The following is an 18,044-nucleotide window of genomic DNA, read 5'->3' on the forward strand; positions in this document are numbered from 1 at the left end:
CCCAGCTTCAAATACACCTGCTCTTTGTCACGTTGTCCTCGAAGACCGGGTGGCCTCCTATGTTTGACTTTCCTCAGTGCCTATCATGAACTTGTGCTGTAGAGCCTATTGTATAGTCAGTAAAGATAATTGCTTGTGGTGAAAAAGATCACCGCAACTCACTTGCTCCGCTGTAGCCCTCTTAGAGTCAAAGCGCACCAAGCTCGAGATCAGCTCTCGAGCATGGGGATTGACCTCTGGAAGAATCTCTGTCCACGGTTGGCCATCAAACATGCGGTACATCTCAAAGGGTGGCGTCTTGAAGCTCGCAGCCTCGGGCCAAGTCTCGCGTGTCGGCGTGCCCAAAGTTTTGAAGATGCTCAGAATCAAACCCAGCTGGTTGCCGTCCTCATGGGCGGGTCTTGAATTGAACAGGGACTTTGGGGGACTGCGACAGCACTCGGCCAGCATGGCCCCAGCCGCCCACACGTCGACAGAAGGACCGTAGGCTTTATCACCAAAGAGGGCTTCAGGCGCTCGGTAGGGGCCGGTCCCGATATCCAGGATCTTGGATTTGGCCGGCTCTGAGACAATCGACATGGTCGGGTGCCAGGCTGTTCCAAAATCAGAAAGATATGCTGGCCCTTCCGGGCCGTCGAGCAGGATGGCCTCGGGCTTGACGTCTCGGTGTATGATGCCTTGGCCATGGATATTCGCGAGTGCAGTGAAGATGTCTTTGAAGAGACGTCTAATCTGGGGCAGCGGAATGGTTCCTTTGTCAATGACATCGGCAAGTGTCATGGGCTTGTAAGGAAATACTAGAACAAATCTTTGTTCTTGGTCCCTGAATATTTCTAAAAGTGGAATGCATGGTCGTTTCAAGGTCGCTAGAATCCTGGCCTCGCGTTGCGGATTGTGAGGCTCAATATTGTGTGTTTCCACAATGACCTTGAGCGCTCGATCTTTGCATCGGTAGACTTCTGACGTTAAGCCACTTGCAAAAGAAACACAATTTTTGTAAGAACCAATGTTGACGCCAGCATCTTCAGGTTGGTCATCAGTAGGTGCTGGGGCTTCCGGGCGAGACAAATTGGCTGAGCCGACTAGCTGGCAGATTTCGTCATATTGAGCCTGACCTTGACATGTGAGCGTCGAACTTGGGCAAAAGGTGAGAAATAGGGTGGAAAACTCACCCTGGACGACGAGTCTTTATAAGCCTGATTTTCTACAGAAAATGCGTCCGACTGTGACGTGTCTTTGGCATCCGGACTAGCTGTCTCCAAGACAGACTTTCTACATAGAGATTGGTGTGAGTATGGCTTGAATGCACATTGAAGATTTATGACTTACATCCTCTGAATGTTTTCATATCGATCTGACGCCAATAATTGCGTCCTCCAGTCGCTGTCTGCCATGAGAACCGGGCGGCTGTCGAGGACGGAAGTTGGCGTGAGGTGGGCGAGCACGGATGACGAGACTTTGACGGTGGTGCACTGGCGTTGCTTTCAACTGGCCGTTCTTAGTGAGCACCAGACAGGAAGGGTTGAGGCGTCGTTGCACCTTCCGTTGATGATCCCTGTGATGCAGCTAGGAAAGCGGGAGCCGTAGAACTGGGTACGTACCGTGTGAGAAACGTCGGAGGCGGTGAAAGGACTGTCCGGGCCGGACCATCCGGTGTGGATCTCGGCGGGAAACAGCGTTCGCACAGTGCGGACTTGCTGTCTCCTTTTCGAGTGGAAAGAATGAACAGGAAGAGAAATAAGCTTACATAATGCGTGGTTGGGCATTGCAATTCCGGGTACCTGACGAGGGGCGTCCCATGGCGTCAAAATATGTCTTTAATTACTTCTTCGACTCAATCTTAGCTTTCCTCTTAGCCTCACGAGGCGTAAGGATTATCACGGTCTTTTACTGCGCTAATGCGCACCACTCTTGGGTCTCACTCCGTGCAGTCCATGGAGGGCTGCCGGCAAGTCGTGCCAGGAAGGGCCTTCTTTTTTCTTCAATACTTATACATTGTGGGTGGTGTTCTGGCTTGAAGATCAGGATCCTTGCGATTGAATTAAGGGCCAAAATAAAACTTCATGCGCAGCTGACAACCTGCAAGGATGGGGCGGCTCAGTCATGGTTTTTTTTTTTCTCTTTCCCCTTTACTTTCTTGCGCCGGCTTGGTCTCCGTGAGGTGGGCTGAGATTGAATTTCGATCAGAGACTTTACGCGGGCGCGACACGTCAGGGCACTTCCCGTCATCTCATACAGGCACCGTTCCTCTGAACCTTGCCAGGCGGATGCGGGATGCTTAAAACAGGATCAACGTGACTAAGGCAGAACGAAGGCAGGGAAGCTGCTTAAGGTTGACGGAATGTGGTCTGGGTTATGCAGCCCGCCGCCGCCGTTGTTTCCAGCATCGGGGGGACGAGCGGTGCCTCTGTACTTTTTCGTGATCATGTATGTCTTGCCTGCTGTGCTCCTTGTCAGCTTCAGATGAGGACATCTCGAAGCTGGCTTTTGCTGGAAGGCTCAGTTGAGTTCTTCCTCGGTTGCCAACTTGAGCTGAGGATTGTGCTAACTTGGTCTGTAAGGTGCGTGACGTATTTGCAGGAGTCCCCTCCGAGCTAGCCTGTTTCGATTACAGGAGCCCTGTCCGACCCAAAGCACAGAGAGATGAGGGTGGTTGGTCAGTGTGGAACTGGGGTTGAGATGTATGTTGTCTCTCTATGATTGAGCTGTGCAAAGGAGACAGATTCGTTATAAGCGGCTCATTGCCACTGAGAACTCATAGCGGGATGACCAGCATGAGGAAGAGGAAGAAGAGAAGGAGAAGCGGATTGCTATTACCCAGTGATGAATAGTATAGGCACCTCATGATCTTGTGGATGACTGTGAATTTTAATGGATGGTGCGTCCTTGTCCGCAGCTCCCGGGCCAACTGTCCCATCCGAATCCAATAAATTCAAATCTGGCGCCAGTGGAACATGCGCTGAACCTTTGGTCAGGACGAGGCAGCACTCGGGCCAATTGACGACGCATTCGAGAAGAAAAAAAGGTACGTGAGACATCTCAAGGATGAGGTTGGATGACATTGACACCCAGGTGCCAGTGGGAGACCAAGGAGGCGTCGAGGCCACGCAGCAGCATTGATCAAGCTAAAGCAAGAAGGCAGCATTAGATGAATAGACGGGACTTACCACGTTGCGTTTGTATGCAGTTGACGCGTCTCGATGTTGATCGAGGCGAGCCGTAAACCTCGACCTCAAATGCTCATGTTGCTGTACATGCAAGTATTCCAGGTTCATACCAAGGTACATGGTATGAATCGGGCTGTCCAAGTCCGACCTGTGAAAGTACCAAGAAAATCCCAAGTCCAGCCCAGCCCATGCCCCCCCGGTCCGGTCCTCTCCACACTTCATCATCAGCCCAAGACTAAATAAAAAAAGAGGGAAGCAAGTCACTCTTAGCTGCGATGAGTATGTAAAGTGACTTCTATTATGGATAGGTACCAGGAGTTCTTCCCGGCTTTCCAGTCCCAAGGGCCCACTCTCCCACACCTCACTGGCGACCACAGTCTGCACCTGCTGCACCTGCTGCACCTGGTGACTGCCTGACCGGGCTTCGTCTTGTTCGGCAGCAGCAGCAGCGGCGGCGGCGCCTTCCATTCCTTCCTGGCCTGCCTTATTGTTCCATCCATCCACCATCCAACTGGACCATTCCAACCATCCACCCAATTCCCGCCGCCGCCGTCTCGTAGGACAACCCACCTTCCTCACACCTCACGACTTTCCCACGATGCGAATGTTCCTCACTTCGCCCACACCTTTTCCCGCATCATAGACAGCATCGCTATGCGCGCCATTTCTCTCGTTGCTTGCATTCATCGTACATGACTTTGCGCGCGCCGCACTAATTAGACACAATGGATGATCTCGCGAGGGCCGAGTACCCGGCCATGCTGGTAATGTCCCCCCCCCCCCCCCCATATTCATTCCCGTCAATCCGTCACTGTTTCCCCCAGTGGTTGGAAAGGCCCTCCTACCGGGCAGAAGTCGAGGTCGGGCTGGCTTTCCACAATCCACCTCACTGCGACTGGTGTACTTCCATTGCAATGGCAGGAGCGCATTGTTTGCGACTTGTTTTGCTGACTGTCATTCCCCTTTGTTTAGGAGCACCTCCAGCCCATGCAGGCCGTGAACGTCCTTACCGATCGTGTGAAGAGAATAAACAAGATCAACACCGAGATCGCAGACTGGTTGCAGGTAAGGCACCACCCACGATGAACAGAATGCGACAGCACAGGACAATTCCATGCTGACCTATAACCCTACTCAGGAACGCCGCCGAGTCGAAGATCAATACGTCCAAAGCCTCAAAAAATTGCTCGCCTTCAAGGTTCCCAACAGCTCGTCTGAGCTTGGGTAAGTTGCCCGACCATTGCATTCGGCTCTCAGCAGTAGGACCGTATACTGATTAGCTGAGTAGCGTCTTTTCCGGTCCTTGGGACAAAATCCTCCAATCCGTCGACTCAACTGCCCACTCCCACCACGTTTTCGCGAGCCAGCTCGAAAAAGATGTCGAGGGTCCCCTGCGTAACTTCTCGTCCCGCAAGGAGATGCAGAACATGCAGACTATTACCGCCAACTTGACCTCCATGGCCCGAGACCTAGAAGATGCCCAGAAGAAGACTGAAGCCTTGGCTCGAAAGGGCCCCAAGACGAACGCCCAGAAGATGGCGGATGCCACGGCGAGACTGGAGTCTACCACCCAGCAGTGGGATTCGCAGGCTCCCTTCATCTTCGAGACCCTCCAAGCCCTCGACGAGCAACGCGTCAACCAGCTGCGCGACCTGCTGACGCAATACGAGACCCACGAAAGCGACCAGGCGCAACGAAACCAGAGCCGCGCTGCTGACACCTTGGCTTCCATGCTGGAGATCAGCACCGAGCAAGAAATCGCGAGCTTCAAGGAAAGGATTCTGTCTGGCAGACCGAGGTTGGAGAAGAGGGCCACGGCGTCTAGACAATCCTCTAATGCCCCCACGAGCCAGACTCTGGCACCACCTCCACCGCCGCCCAGCAGTCTCGGCCACCACGACGATGACGCAAGCGAACACTCCGGTCTGGGCGAAGGAAAGAGCGGTATGTTGCCCTATGTAATGCTATCTAGAGACTGGGAGACTAATATGGAGCGCAGAGTCGAAGCTGCGAAGCCGAATCGGCACGATGCTCGGCCGCCGCCGGCAGAGCGTCCACGGCGGATTCGGTCAGATTTCTCCCGGCAAGGGCGGTGTCCCTTCGTTCGGCCGAGGCCTTAGCAGCAGCCATAGTAGCACTCACGTTCGCCCCGGCCTTTCTCCCCGAGCATCGTCGAATAACCTGAACGAGACGAACAACCGCCTCTCCGCTCTTCCCGAAACACCCGACTCTCCCAGACCACCTCAGTCCTCCGGAACAGACGGGCCGCTCCATGAAGGCACCAACGGCTTCAGCAACTTCCAATCGGATAGTGCTCGGTTGGGTTCTTCTGCTGGTCCCGTCAACGGAAATCACGACACCGATGCTTTGGATGTTGCTCCTCCACCCGGTCCTCCCCCGTCACAGGGCAAGGATTCCCAAGCCAAGGACGACGAAGGCTTCACGATCCGGCCACCCGATAATGATCCAATTTCCCAGGCTCAGCGCGAGGCTGCCGAGGAAAATGAGCAAATGTTCAAGCTTAACATTGCGAGCTCGCCCATCGCCGAGGAGGATGCCGATGCGAAGCAAGCTGCCATGTCGAATGTCGCAAACACGCTGACCCAGATGGCTGCTCCGTCACGCAAGCTGGGAACTGTTCGAGGACGTAGAGACGTGAGAAATACCATCTACGTCCCGCCCCCTAGCCTGCCTGAACCCGAGCTCACCAACGAAAACCCATTCCCAACATCGCCATCATTGCCGAGCCAGTCGTCCAAGCCCACGACCGTCGCTGCCCTCACATCCGAGGCAAGCATTGCCGCAACGTCAGACACGCAGTCGATCCGCTCCGCAAACTCCCTCGTGAGCCTCGCGCACCTGAAGCATCCCGAAATGCACCAGCCTGGACTCAATGCCTCCGTCATTGAAACGGTATCCGCAACCTTTGAGGATGGAACCGTCAAAAGCGCCAAGGTTCACGGTGAAATCGCGTTCGCCTACCACGCAACTGGTGATACTCCGCAAGGTGAGTCAATCTTTCATTCTGCAGACTTCAAAGTGCTAACTCTGAACAGAACATGAGACGATCAGGATCAACAATTTCCCCAGTCTTGAAGTTATTGGACCGAACCGTATCTTTGTTCAGAACAGCCTCGGAAAGTCTGACGAATTCAACTTGGACGTGTCGCATCTCAACAAGACATCCACAGCGTTTACGTATAGAGTACACGCTGGCGATGCCGACGGCTCTGGCTTAGCGGCGCAAGTTCCTCTGCTGATCCGCCCGGCTTGGAAGCCGCAGGGCGACAAGCTCGGACTTCTCTTGCAGTACTCCCTGAACCCCGCAAGTAACCTTACAGCTCCTGTTACACTACAAAACGTCGTATTCGTCGCCACGTACGAGGGTGCCAAGGCTTCAGGCGCCCAGACAAAGCCGACAGGAACGCATCTGAAGGACAAGCATCTGGTATACTGGCGCTTGGGCGACTTGACACTCACAAACGAGATACAGAAGATTGTGTGCCGTATCGTGGGAGCTGAGAACGCGGAACCCAAACCTGGCCACATTGAAGCCCGCTGGGAGCTCACCCCGGAGATTCTGGGTAGCGGCATCAGTATTTCCCGCCTGGAAGAAACCAAGGGCAAGGGCAAGGATGAAGATGCCGACCCCTTTGCTGACGACAACCCGACCTCGCCGGCGCTGCCAGCTGATCAGCAGTGGGTGGACGTGAACTTGGTGAAGAAGATTACCAGCGGCAAGTACGAGGCCAAGTAATCTTTGCAGCCATGAACTATTTTAATGAGGAAGATGTGGTGCGAGGTGTACATACCCGTTCAAAGTGGTAGACTTTGTATTGCCATTGGAAGACAGACCATTTTACATAGCGAGCGCATGGCAGGAGAGGAAAAGAAGACACCCCCCGGATAATCATTTTGTCTGGCTCAGTCACTTGTTGATTTTTACCTCACCATCTTCTGTCTGGTGTTGGATTTTCGAGGAGTATGATCTCGCTGTGGGATCATCCCTTTGATGACGGAGACGGACTGTTTTGTAGGGGGAGCTTTGCTTGTAGGTAGTTTCTGTACCGATATGATGAAGAAAAAAGAGAGATTTTCAAGATACCCGGTGTCTTTACTCGTGTGTGGCTTTTAACAATTGGGTGAGCTGGAATGCGAAGTGTCAAGTGCAAAGCGCAAATAGTGTGTATGAACAAGGAAAAAAAAAGCCATTGTATCATTAAGGATAACTATCCGTCAAGCATCTGCACCCTCAATACCGCGTCTTTAGGGTGTGAGGTGGAGGTATCATCGTGATATCAAAACATGTACAAGCCAGCCTCCCATTCGAGGCTATACCTCTCCTTCTTCCGCTCTTCACCCTCCTCATGTTCCGTCGCGCCACGTCTTAGCTAGGTAGTAGTTATAAAAAATATGTAAGTCGTGGAGAGCAGCTCTTTCGCTGTCCCGGCAATGTGTACGCGAGAGCCCCTTCTTGTCTCCCTCTCCCCGGACCTCTGTCTGCCGTGTATTCTCCCCTATGACAAACGATATGCAGCAGCCAGCAAGCTCCGATCATCATTCCTTCTTCTTTTTACTCAGTCTGCATCTGATTCCTCGAATACTCTTCATAAAACTCCAACGTCAGCGCCGCCAAAAACCCAGGAATACACCCCTTCTCCCTGACCCAGAAGCCAATCTGATCGCCAATTCTTCGGGCAAAAGCGCTCCTCGGCCCGCCGCCGACCTTCATGGTCCCCTTTTCGCCGTCAAACACGATGGAGTTCTCGTACTCGTCCGTCTGGGAGGGGTAGAACGTTGACTCGACGCGCATTTTGCCGTTGGGCATGAACATGACGGTCCAGCCGAGCGTGGAAAAGATGGCCTCTTTGAACTCGAGGGATTTCTTAGACCAGACTTCCTTGAGGCGCTTGGCTGATTTCTGGGCGGATGCGGTCTCGGCGCGGGCTTCTTCCACCAGGCGGTCTGCGGCATCGAGCTGGGATCGCGGGACGAGGTCCACGTTTTCGTTGTCGTTGAGTTGGGCGAGGAGGTCGGCGTTTTCCTGCTCGAGGGCTTTGAGTTTGGCGACTTTGATGGCTTCGTAGTCTGACGTGGGGTTCGAGCGCAGAGACAGGACGCGGGTTTTGGATTGTGTTTTGAGGGCCTTGAGCTGGTCTTGCGTGACGGCGAGTTCCTTTTGGGTGAGGGCGTGTTGGGTTTGCACGGCGGCGAGCTGGTCTTGAAGTTTACGGTTTTTGCGGGTGAGAAGGCCGAGTTGTTCCTGCGCGGCCGAGGCGTCGTCGTTCTCGTCGCGCGGGCGTTTTGTGCCGGCTGCTGGTGTTGGGTCTGCGGCTGCTGGTGGTTTACCTGCTTCTATGGACGACATTTCAGTGTGGAGGGCTTGTACCTCGCTTCTGTACTTGTCGACGAGGTCTTCGAGCTCCTGGATGCGACGGGCGCGGGTCTCGTCGACGGCCTCGGGCTGGAAGGCCTCGTCTTCGGCGTCAAAGGTCTTGAGCTGGGCGCGAAGGTATTCTACCTCCTTGACGGCCAGTACACGCTGGCGCTCAGTGCGAAGGCGGGTCTTATCGACGTTTTGGGGGGCTGATGTGGCGGACTTCGCGTCGGCGACCTGGGACTTGAGGTTGGTGATTTCTTCCTGGCAGGACTTGATTGAGGACTCCTGGGCAGCGAGCTCGGCTTGTAGGGAGCCCATCTTGTCGAGCTGGGCGGCGTTGTCGTAACGCTGCTCGACCAGGGCTCGTGCGACGGCTTCAGGGGAGTCAAATTCGAGATCGCCGCTGCCGTTATCGGTACTGGCGAGATAGCCCGTCCAGGCAATGCGTTCGTCCTCAAGGCGCTGGCGCTGAATGTGTGCCTCGGCTAGCTCCGTCTCGAGGGACCGGGCGGCCTCGAGCTTACGTTGAAGGGATCTCTTCTCCTCTTCGACGACCTCGACGGCCCGGTGGATCTGACGGAGGTGCTTCAGCTCCGAGAGCTGCTCGCGGTTCGTGGCCTCGAGGCTGCGGATGTGCGCGACCTGCTCCGAGAGCTCGCGCTTAATGATGGCCATGGTATCGGCATCGCCAGTCTGAGCCTTCAGGCGGAGGACTTCCGATTCAAGGTCGGCTACGTGGTTGTCCTTGTCCACGAGCTGGGACTGGATTTGCTGAAGAGCGGCCTCGCGGGCCTGACTTTCTTGTTCCAGCTCCTGAGTCGACTTCTGGGCGGCCTGGAGCTGCATTTCGAGGTCAATTGTCTTTCTCTCATTGATGCGCGCGGCTTCGTCTTTTGAGCTTGACAAGTCTTCCAATTGTTCCTGTAGTAAACGGGCCTCCTCTTCCGCGTCACGCGCACGCTTCTCTAGGCTCGTCTTTTCCTGTGCTATGTTCTCGCGGAGATCGCTCAACTCCTTTTGGGTATTCTCCAGCTGGCGCGCGGCCTGGGACTTTTCACTCTCGGCGGCCTGTTTCGCTGTGAAATCTGCCTGGGCGCGACGGCGCTGGTCCTCGAGCTCGGCATTGTGTCGGGCGTCGGCCATCTGCTTCTCCTGCTCAAAGGTGCTGATGGTGTAGCGCAGCGTACCCAGCTCGGCCTTGAGCTCCTCAATGACCTGGCGCTGGGACTCGTACTCGGCGGCATCGGGGGGCGCCATGTTTTCTTTTGAGCTTTCGTGGGATGAGGCGCGGACGGAGTCGGGAGCGGCGAGACTTGCGCGCGAGCCTGGCCTGCTGTTGGCATCGCCGCCGGTGAACAGGTTGTATGTTGGTTGTGTTGCGCGAAAAGTCTAAGTCTCGTTGTCAGCGGGCCAACGTTTCTCTTTGTTTTTGTTTACTAGAGGCAACCAAGCGTACCCTGGATTCTCTCAAGGAAGTATGGGGTCTGGGAAGAGCGCTCCCGCCGGTGCTATTGCGAAAACGGTTTGTGACGGAGGCACGCCTCCCTGGAGGGTCGCCCGAGGGGGTATGCGACCTCATTGCGCCGGTGCTTTGTTGAAGAAGCTTCTCCTTCTTCTGAACGCGCCCTGAGGATCGGCCAATGTTTTGGCGGTTGTTAACGGCCGGGGATGCTGGGGATAGAGTCACGTGACGTAGCATGGAGGGCCCTGCTGTTTGTGGTGTCGCTGCACCCCGCGGTGAGGCACGGGAGGGATGTCGCTGGCTCTTCCTGAGTAGCATGCCGATCTCTTGCGCCCTCCTCGAGTCTTCGTCTTCGTCTATGATGTCGGACATGATGAACTGCAGCGTTGATTTACAACATGAATCGGATGAAATCAGAATTTGGAGCGGAGAGAATTGATAGTGTATTCTTAACTGTAAGGTAGGTTGCGATTATGTAGTGAGTAAGTTGCTGTCTGTCTTTTCCCCAGCAACTGGTAGAACAAAAAAGCTTCAAATCGCTCCTTCCCTATCACGACGGGTTGCTCCTGCCACTTTCCAATGTAACTAGTTACCTTGCTCTTCTGGTCTGTCCCTTTCTCCCTGCCTCAGGCAGAGCCGTTGACCAAATCTTCTTCCAAACCTCACTCATAGTATTCCCATGACTTTTCGAGACATGAGAATTGACAGCATCGCCGAGTCTGGCAACTTCAAGTGAGGATATCATCTAATCAGGGAAAGACGGGTTTCGCCAGTTGCCCATCCATTCCACTGCCGGGTAGAGCCAAGCGCCATCATGCGGCAACGATGAGCGCGTTTGTTCTCATCAAACACTCACCAAGCAGGCATCCACAAAGTCTTTCAGTTCCAACATTGTCCAGCTGCGTGAGACTACTCCATGGCGTAAGACAAGCATCAAAGGCTCTAGACCCAGTGGTCCTGTGGCTCAAACTAACAAACGGGTAGAGAACAGGTACGAGAATAGTACTGGGGTATTTTGGGCGACAGGGAGCAGCTGCACCATGACGTGATGGGCACATCCCACATGCGCAGGAGCTTGTTCCTGACTTGGCGGCAGCATGGACCAGGATCCGCTCCGTGCCCTTGCGACTAACCGTTGCTGTGCTCTCTTCTCCCAAGCTCCGGTGCTCAGAAGCAGATTTCAACGATAGCTTCAACTTCCGGATTACCCCCCCTTCCGCAAACCCCGACCAAACTTCCCAAACGCCCACGCCGAGCCGAACTCCCGAGCCTAGACGTCCAACATCACGATTCCTCGATCAAACCGCTTGCGAAGGAGAAGCTCGGCCAATTGGGGCATACGAAAGGGGCCGTTACTCAGCACGAGAATCATCGTCCGGGACAACCGAGCTCGAAACCACTGCGATCCCTTCGGCAAGAGCTATCAACGTTCACTCGGCCTTACCCCTCGATTCGTAAACAGAGAATTATCGTAGGATCTTTGGATAATAGAGTTTGCTGCTGGGCCGATTGGAATACTGAGCACAAGGCTGAGCCTGGCTGCGACGACTAAGCTTAACGACCCGGTCTAAGCCGAACTGGGTTCCAACTAGTTGCTCTCGCCTCGAGAACATCAGTGTGCCCGCCTCTTTTGAAGTAGTTGTTCTGTTTCTTTTGAGCAGGTGGAAGTCACAGGCAGCCTGGAAACCATTGCTTCTATCCTCTTTCAGCTCTTTCTCCCTTCAACCCAACATCGACTACCCAAAGATCAACACTCAAAATCCCACCATAAACAGCAAATCGCCATCATGACGCTCTCGCGCCTCCTGGTAAGCCCAATATCCTCTCTAATAGACTGCGAATAAGCTAGGAACGACCGCGGCTGATGCGCAGGATAGCTCCGAGGCAATCCCAGCCAGGCGCTTCGAGCCGTGGCCGTGCCTGGCCTTGCGCTCAGCTTCTCCCACCAAGCTCGCTACTACTCAGCGGACGCCGGCAAGAAGGACGAGAATGTGGCAAGTGAGAGCAAGCAGGAGGATAGCCCTCCTCCTTACACTCACCGTGGCTCCGCGATCAACTTCAACTGGGGTCGGGAGAAGAAGGAGAGGACAGGTCCGACTCTGTCGGCGGACAACTGGGAGGAGCATCCCGATGCCAAGATTGAGGATTTCGAGGAGCTCCCCTACAAGGAGTTTGGCATCAACCAGCATATGGAGGTCAATGCCGAGTTCAAAAAGGTCCTGACCGAGGTTGTCCGGGAATTCCGTGCTCCCGTCATGTACGCCATGGCGTACGGCTCAGGTGTCTTCCCACAGTCCAAGATCAGCCGTTCTGTGTCGGACGAAGAATTTCGCGCTGTCCACCCGAAACCGTCTCCCTCGTTGATGGAAGTGCAGAAAGGAGGCCCCAAGATGATTGACTTCATTTTTGGTGTCACCCACACCCAGCACTGGCATTCGCTCAACATCAGACAGCACCGTGACCACTACTCTGGCCTAGCCAGCTTCGGTTCGGGCCTCGTCTCTACCACCCAGGATCGCTGGGGCGCAGGTGTCTACTTTAATCCCTACGTCACCAAGAAGGGCATGCTCATCAAGTACGGCGTCACGTCCATCGATAACCTCTGTACCGACCTCTCGACCTGGAACAATCTGTACCTCGCGGGAAGACTTCACAAGCCGGTTAAGATCCTGCGTGATCACCCCCGAGTTCGCCTCGCGAATCAGGTCAATCTGATCTCGGCGGTCCGCACGGCTCTTCTACTTCTGCCTCCCAAGTTCACCGAGAAGGAGCTCTTCTCTACCATTGCCGGCATTTCATACCTCGGTGATCCGCGCATGTCTCTCCCCACCGAGAACAAGAGCAAGATCTCCAACATTGTGGACAACAACATGGTCTCCTTCCGCAAGCTATACGGCCCGCTGCTCAATACTCTCCCCAACGTTGACTTCGCCGACGGAGCCGACCAGCAGAGCAAGCATGTCGCCGACGCCGAGTACGACGGCGCCATGTACCAGGACATGGACCCTATAAAGCGTGGCAACATGGTCCGTCGCCTGCCCAAGGCCTTCCGCTCACGCCTCTACTTCCAGTACCAGAAGAAGTTCATGGTCCCAACTGCTGACTTCAAGGCCATGATGGATGCCTCCAAGGACGAGGACGCCGTGAGCTTCAAGCGTCGCGAGGGAGGCGGCTTCGAGCAGCGTATCGTCCAAGATGAGCCCGAGGAGCTGCAAAAGTCCATTCGCAAGGTTATTCGTCAGACTGTAAACTGGCCCGCATCCGCCCAGTCAATCAAGGGCTTCTTTACGGCGGGCGTCGGCCGTTCCGTTCGGTACATGTCTGAGAAGATGACGAAGTACAACGAGGGCAAGGCGAAAGCCAAGGCCAAGGCTGATGAAGAGAAGAAGCAGCCCACTGAGGAAGCAGAGAAGCCCAAGAAGGAAGAGTGAGCGCACCCCGACGTGCGATCCGCGAATTACACTCGCTAATCCGGTGTGCATTTCACGGCCCCGGCTTGACGCCTGACGACCTCTTGATTTGGCGACAATCTCGCAATGTGTACATACCGAACTACCCATCGACGCTCTTGGCCTCGACCTGTACATTTGGCAAAGGGGGCACCACTCAGAGCATTCTTGTACCTCTTTTCATCGGAGTTTACCAAGGACGCTCTGTGGGATTGTGGTCTCCTGGCCCCTGCAACTGATTCTTCGAACTTGCCCTACTCGACCCCTTGCCTGGGGCTTTCTTTTGTTTTGCCTTGCTTCGGATAACCTGCATCAGCATTGGGGTGTGGTACCCCGGATTAGAATTGGAAGGTGGGCAAAAAAGGGAAATTGGGTTTCACAAAACCTCTCTCCGTACCTTTTACGAGAGGAGGAAGAAAGGCCTTGAATTTTGGTGACCCTTCTGACTTCTTAGGAAGTGTCTCTGGATACTACCGAGAGACTTGAAAGGGGGCTATTTTCATTCGGAGTGGACATTTGGAAGCGGACCCCTTTTTGATTGACGAGAGAGGATGAAATTTGGCGTTTTTGAGGGCATGTAACAAGAGTATTCAACGGGAAGCGAAAATGCCCCGAAGGCCCCTTTGGCAGATTTGAATGAGGTGCGATGAGATCGCTCAAGATTCATAATGACTGCAATTTTGGACGCGCTTGAACGTGATATCTGTGTGTGGTGATGAGCTAGTAAGATTTCGGGCCGCCCAACATTATTGACATCTAATGTGTGAAGGGGACTATGACAGTATCGAAAGACCAATAAACGCTCGAGAGTAAGTAAGTATAGACAAACATCCAACCACGGCAAGTCTCTGGCAATGATTCTGAATAATCATGGAATTATTACTACAGGCTATGATCGTAGGCCCGGGCTACTAATACAAGAGGTATTCGTTACATCGTTCATCTTTCTGGCTTTGTGTCAGAAGATGCTTTTCGGGATTTACCACTTCTTCTTGGCGTACGAAGCGGCACCGTCAATCAACTTGTCAGTGAACCCCTCGCTCTTCTTCTCCTCCTTCTTATCCTTTCCTCCGCCGCCGAGGATCCCGCCGAGGAGACCTCCGCCGCTACCACCGCTGCTGCTGTTGTGGCTGTCGTGACTGCTGCCGTGGCTGCTGTGGTTGTCGTGGCGGTCGTAGCTATCGCGGCGGTCGTAGCTGTTGCGGCCTACGATGATGTTAGCTTCACTGTGTCCAAAGTATCGAAGCGAGTGAAGAAGGGGTAAACTTACGTCCGTGGGAAGAGTGGCCACCAGAATGTCCGTACTCTTCACGGCCACCGCCGTAGCCACCGCCACCTCCCATACCACCACCCATGCCACCGCCCATGCCGCCACCGCCGTTGTAGTTGTCGCGGGGACCGGGGCCGCCTCCCATGCCGCCGGAGGGACCGTAGTTGTCTCGGCCGCCGCCTCCGTAGCCTCCGCCCATGCCGCCACTCATACCGCCGCCGCCCATGTTCTCGCGGCCGCCTCCGTAGCCGCCGCCGCCGCCGCCCATGCCTCCTCCCATGCCGCTGTTCATACCGCCTCCGTAGTTTTCTCTAGGGCCGTCGTTGTAGCCACCACCCATGCCGCCGCCCATGCCGCTGGAGCCGTAGTTTTCTTGTCTTCCGCCGTGCATTTTGGTTTTGGGTTGGGAGTGTGTCAAGTGTGTGGGTCTGTTGGTTTAGGATATGAGATCTTAGGATATTGTAGTGCGGTGGTGATGAGTGATACTCGGATGAGATTGTAGTTGTGTTGGTCGTTGTGGCTGTGTTTGATGATGGTGAGAGAGAATACCAACTTGAGGCGCTTCAGAACAGATGCCTTTATACTTTGAGCGCCTCTACTGTCTTCCTACAAGTCCGTCATCGTGGCTAAGGAACGCGTCGACGTCCGTCATCGACAGTGCCGTCACCCTGTTTGCGACGAATACCCACGTCTCCATGCAACAGTCTGCCATCTACGTCAAATCCCACCACCGGCCGCGGGTTCTCCATTGAAAGTACACCACCAAGCATCACACTCCCGACCCCGGAAAAAGAAGCATACAAAAACACTGGGGAAGACGACGTCAGAGCAGTCCATAGAGGGGACAAGGGGTAGTGTTATTGCAGCCTTCACTTGTCTGGACTCGAGCAATTCTGGTCTCCGGAGTCCAGAGCAGACAGAGCTGTGAGGGCTTGTGGGGGGGATTTTCCGGGCCAAGTGCCGCGTGAGTGCCGTGTAAACCGTCTTGGTATTCTGGTTTCCTTGGTGGAGATGCTTTGATATACCGGATTCATCATCCAGGGCGTGCCGGCCTCTGGGCAGGTTTCCTGCGGCGGGTGCCGTTTGAGCCTCATTGTGGGCTCTGGTGACATTCTAGCCTGCCCCGTTACGCTTCCAAGTCTCCATGTCACTAAGCGTACCCATCCGTGAGTCTCAAAGGCTGGAAAAGGGCACAAAGGGAACGTGCCGTGAGCCGCAATGATGTGGCCCCCCCATCTGATCTCATAACGCGACAGTCATTTCCTGACGGAGTAATTGGCCGGCCCGCTTTCTTGACGGGAACTCGGGAGAGACGTATCCTTTCGTAAGCTTCTCCCGCTCGAAGACTCTCGAGTTCTTGATCTTGAGTGTCCGTACCATCAGTATAGTCAAACACTACAGTGGTGTTGAGACTCGAGAGTTGGTCACTGGTGGCGATGTGGGGACAGCAGAAACCGGGCTGACTAGGAGGAAACTTGGATGGGTGCGCCACTGATTTATTTATGGAAGGACCCTGCTTTTTGATCATCGTACTGGGTGTGCAATTTCATGTTCAATCTTACAGTCCTTCTTGACATTGTCCCCTGGCTTACTGGAGGCAATAAGAGATGTCGTCGATTCAAGGTGCGTAAGGACAACAGGAAGGGTTCATGGCTTCAATTCCCGTCACGTTTTTGACCTGGACGGTTTGTGTTTCCAGTGACATCGTTTCGTTGCGACGCTGGGGTGAGTTGATGGGATGACGCAATGGCATTTCTTGGTCCGATGGGATGCTCCTCCAGCTCCCCGTCAGGCCCGTTTGCCGGTTACCGTTTGCCAAGCAAACGTCACTAACAATTTTTAACGGTCAATGTAATCTGATCTACTCCGTAGTATGCCAGCAGGTTCCAGCTACTGCTCTCCGATGCTTTGAGTACTTTTCAACGCTTGAGCAATTGGCCAAATTGCTCCTCTACGGGTTGTCAATGCCTCGGGCGTACGAGTCTTGGCCCCCTGGCAAAGCCCTACCGACGGGTTAGACTAGGTAAGGTACGGATACGCTATCTGAGCCAGTAGGGCAGCAGGGCTTGGTACGGACTACGGAGTAATTTAGCAGAGTCCATCGGGGAGTTCATAGCGGGAGAGACAATCCGGGATCTTCCCGCGACTCCGCCAAGGGGTGGGATGCCAAAGACCGGCCCTAGGCTAGGATCGGTGGGGGAGAGGGAAGAGGAATGATGGCGTTTTAGGCGTTGAAACTATCTTCTCTTTGGATTCTGGCAGATTGACGTGTGGTTTCTCAAGGCCTGTCAAGTTGGGTCTAGAAACTGGCTACCTAAACACGAGTGTTGATGTGATGGAATTTAATGCCCAGATATTGCCAATGCCCCCATATTCTGCTCATCATATACAAAGTTCAAGGGCAGCACCGTCATCCATGAGAAAGAAAAGATTTCTACTGGATGGACCTTACTCCAAGGACCTGCCCCGACCACGCCGTCGCATGCATATTGGCCGGAACCCCATTTTGTCTTTTTTGCCCATTCTCATGCAGCGCCGCGCCGCACAGCCCACCTGGCGGACATTGACATTGTAGAAACTAAAGAGTAGAGACGGAGGGGGAAATGTTTGTTCTATCTACTGTAGAGTATCGTGAGTGTGTGTATGGTGTTGGGGCCTTTGGAAGACGGACAGTACGGAGTACCAGCGCATGGATGCATGAGAAGAGACAGCCCAAGAGTCGAAATAGGGAGAGAGATAAGACTTGATCGTTGGTCCAATGCCTCTCCCTCCCGTGCCCCGTCCGTCCAAACATCGTCAATGGATTTCCATCTGAGCTGAGTGTCTGCAAATCCCCAAATCCCTCGGGCTTGCGTCTCTCCCACCCACCCATTACGTTTGTCCATCCTGGATTGCGCCCACCCTTCCTTGCCTGGACATGCTTGGCGCTGTTCCTTTTCGACTTTCCGTTCTGGATTAAGGCGGGCGGGCATCCTTTTGCCTCCCGTCGTCCTCTCTACTTTTTCTTCACTTCTATTCCAGTCGTCAGCAAACCCCCGCAAATCTCGTGTCCAGTCAGAGCTTGTGGTTGTTTCTTTCCTTCTTCCCTTCCCTTCCTCTTCTTCTCGACGTTGAGATCCTGGGATTGCTTCATAGAGACGACCTGCTGGATCGGTTACACCGCTTATCCCGGCCGGATACCTACGACCCTTACCTTACCTCGAAACCGACCACCACCCACCCATCCACTCACCCTCCATTGTTCCTATCATCCTGCAGAGCTCTCAGGAAAAGGACGGTAACAACGGCTAGAAACCCACAACCTCGCAGTAGTTCG

General features: G+C 54.3%; 7 protein-coding genes across 7 annotated transcripts; 4 read left to right on the plus strand and 3 right to left on the minus strand.

The window, feature by feature from the left end:
* Positions 1-57: 57 nt before the first annotated feature.
* On the minus strand, positions 58-1,800 carry CTAM01_12728 (uncharacterized protein; the record flags this gene model as incomplete). Its single annotated transcript, XM_060528733.1, has 6 exons — positions 58-105; positions 163-1,110; positions 1,173-1,272; positions 1,330-1,472; positions 1,602-1,704; positions 1,748-1,800. The coding sequence occupies 6 exons, from the start codon at positions 1,798-1,800 to the stop codon at positions 58-60; spliced, it is 1,395 nt and encodes a 464-aa protein (XP_060376642.1).
* A 2,092-nt stretch (positions 1,801-3,892) lies between these two features.
* CTAM01_12729 (SAFF domain-containing protein) lies at positions 3,893-6,924 on the plus strand (the record flags this gene model as incomplete). Its single annotated transcript, XM_060528734.1, has 6 exons — positions 3,893-3,931; positions 4,140-4,232; positions 4,306-4,391; positions 4,456-5,111; positions 5,167-6,174; positions 6,224-6,924. The coding sequence occupies 6 exons, from the start codon at positions 3,893-3,895 to the stop codon at positions 6,922-6,924; spliced, it is 2,583 nt and encodes an 860-aa protein (XP_060376643.1).
* An 816-nt stretch (positions 6,925-7,740) lies between these two features.
* Positions 7,741-10,381, minus strand: CTAM01_12730 (spindle assembly checkpoint component MAD1; the record flags this gene model as incomplete). Its single annotated transcript, XM_060528735.1, has 2 exons — positions 7,741-9,936; positions 10,004-10,381. The coding sequence occupies 2 exons, from the start codon at positions 10,379-10,381 to the stop codon at positions 7,741-7,743; spliced, it is 2,574 nt and encodes an 857-aa protein (XP_060376644.1).
* Positions 10,382-11,106: 725 nt separating this feature from the next.
* On the plus strand, positions 11,107-11,199 carry CTAM01_12731 (uncharacterized protein; the record flags this gene model as incomplete). Its single annotated transcript, XM_060528736.1, has 1 exon — positions 11,107-11,199. The coding sequence occupies one exon, from the start codon at positions 11,107-11,109 to the stop codon at positions 11,197-11,199; it is 93 nt and encodes a 30-aa protein (XP_060376645.1).
* A 597-nt stretch (positions 11,200-11,796) lies between these two features.
* On the plus strand, positions 11,797-13,440 carry CTAM01_12732 (uncharacterized protein; the record flags this gene model as incomplete). The annotated part of the gene is made up of 2 exons (XM_060528737.1): positions 11,797-11,817; positions 11,887-13,440. 2 exons carry the CDS (start codon positions 11,797-11,799, stop codon positions 13,438-13,440), a joined length of 1,575 nt encoding a protein of 524 aa, XP_060376646.1.
* Positions 13,441-14,347: 907 nt separating this feature from the next.
* CTAM01_12733 (uncharacterized protein) lies at positions 14,348-15,119 on the minus strand (the record flags this gene model as incomplete). Its single annotated transcript, XM_060528738.1, has 2 exons — positions 14,348-14,366; positions 14,764-15,119. 2 exons carry the CDS (start codon positions 15,117-15,119, stop codon positions 14,348-14,350), a joined length of 375 nt encoding a protein of 124 aa, XP_060376647.1.
* Positions 15,120-17,090: 1,971 nt separating this feature from the next.
* Positions 17,091-17,303, plus strand: CTAM01_12734 (uncharacterized protein; the record flags this gene model as incomplete). Its single annotated transcript, XM_060528739.1, has 1 exon — positions 17,091-17,303. One exon carries the CDS (start codon positions 17,091-17,093, stop codon positions 17,301-17,303), a length of 213 nt encoding a protein of 70 aa, XP_060376648.1.
* Positions 17,304-18,044: the final 741 nt, after the last annotated feature.

This window comes from Colletotrichum tamarilloi (genome assembly GCF_030869305.1).
Source record: "Colletotrichum tamarilloi strain Tom-12 chromosome Unknown Scaffold_81.1, whole genome shotgun sequence".
Taxonomy (NCBI): Eukaryota; Fungi; Ascomycota; class Sordariomycetes; order Glomerellales; family Glomerellaceae; genus Colletotrichum; species Colletotrichum tamarilloi.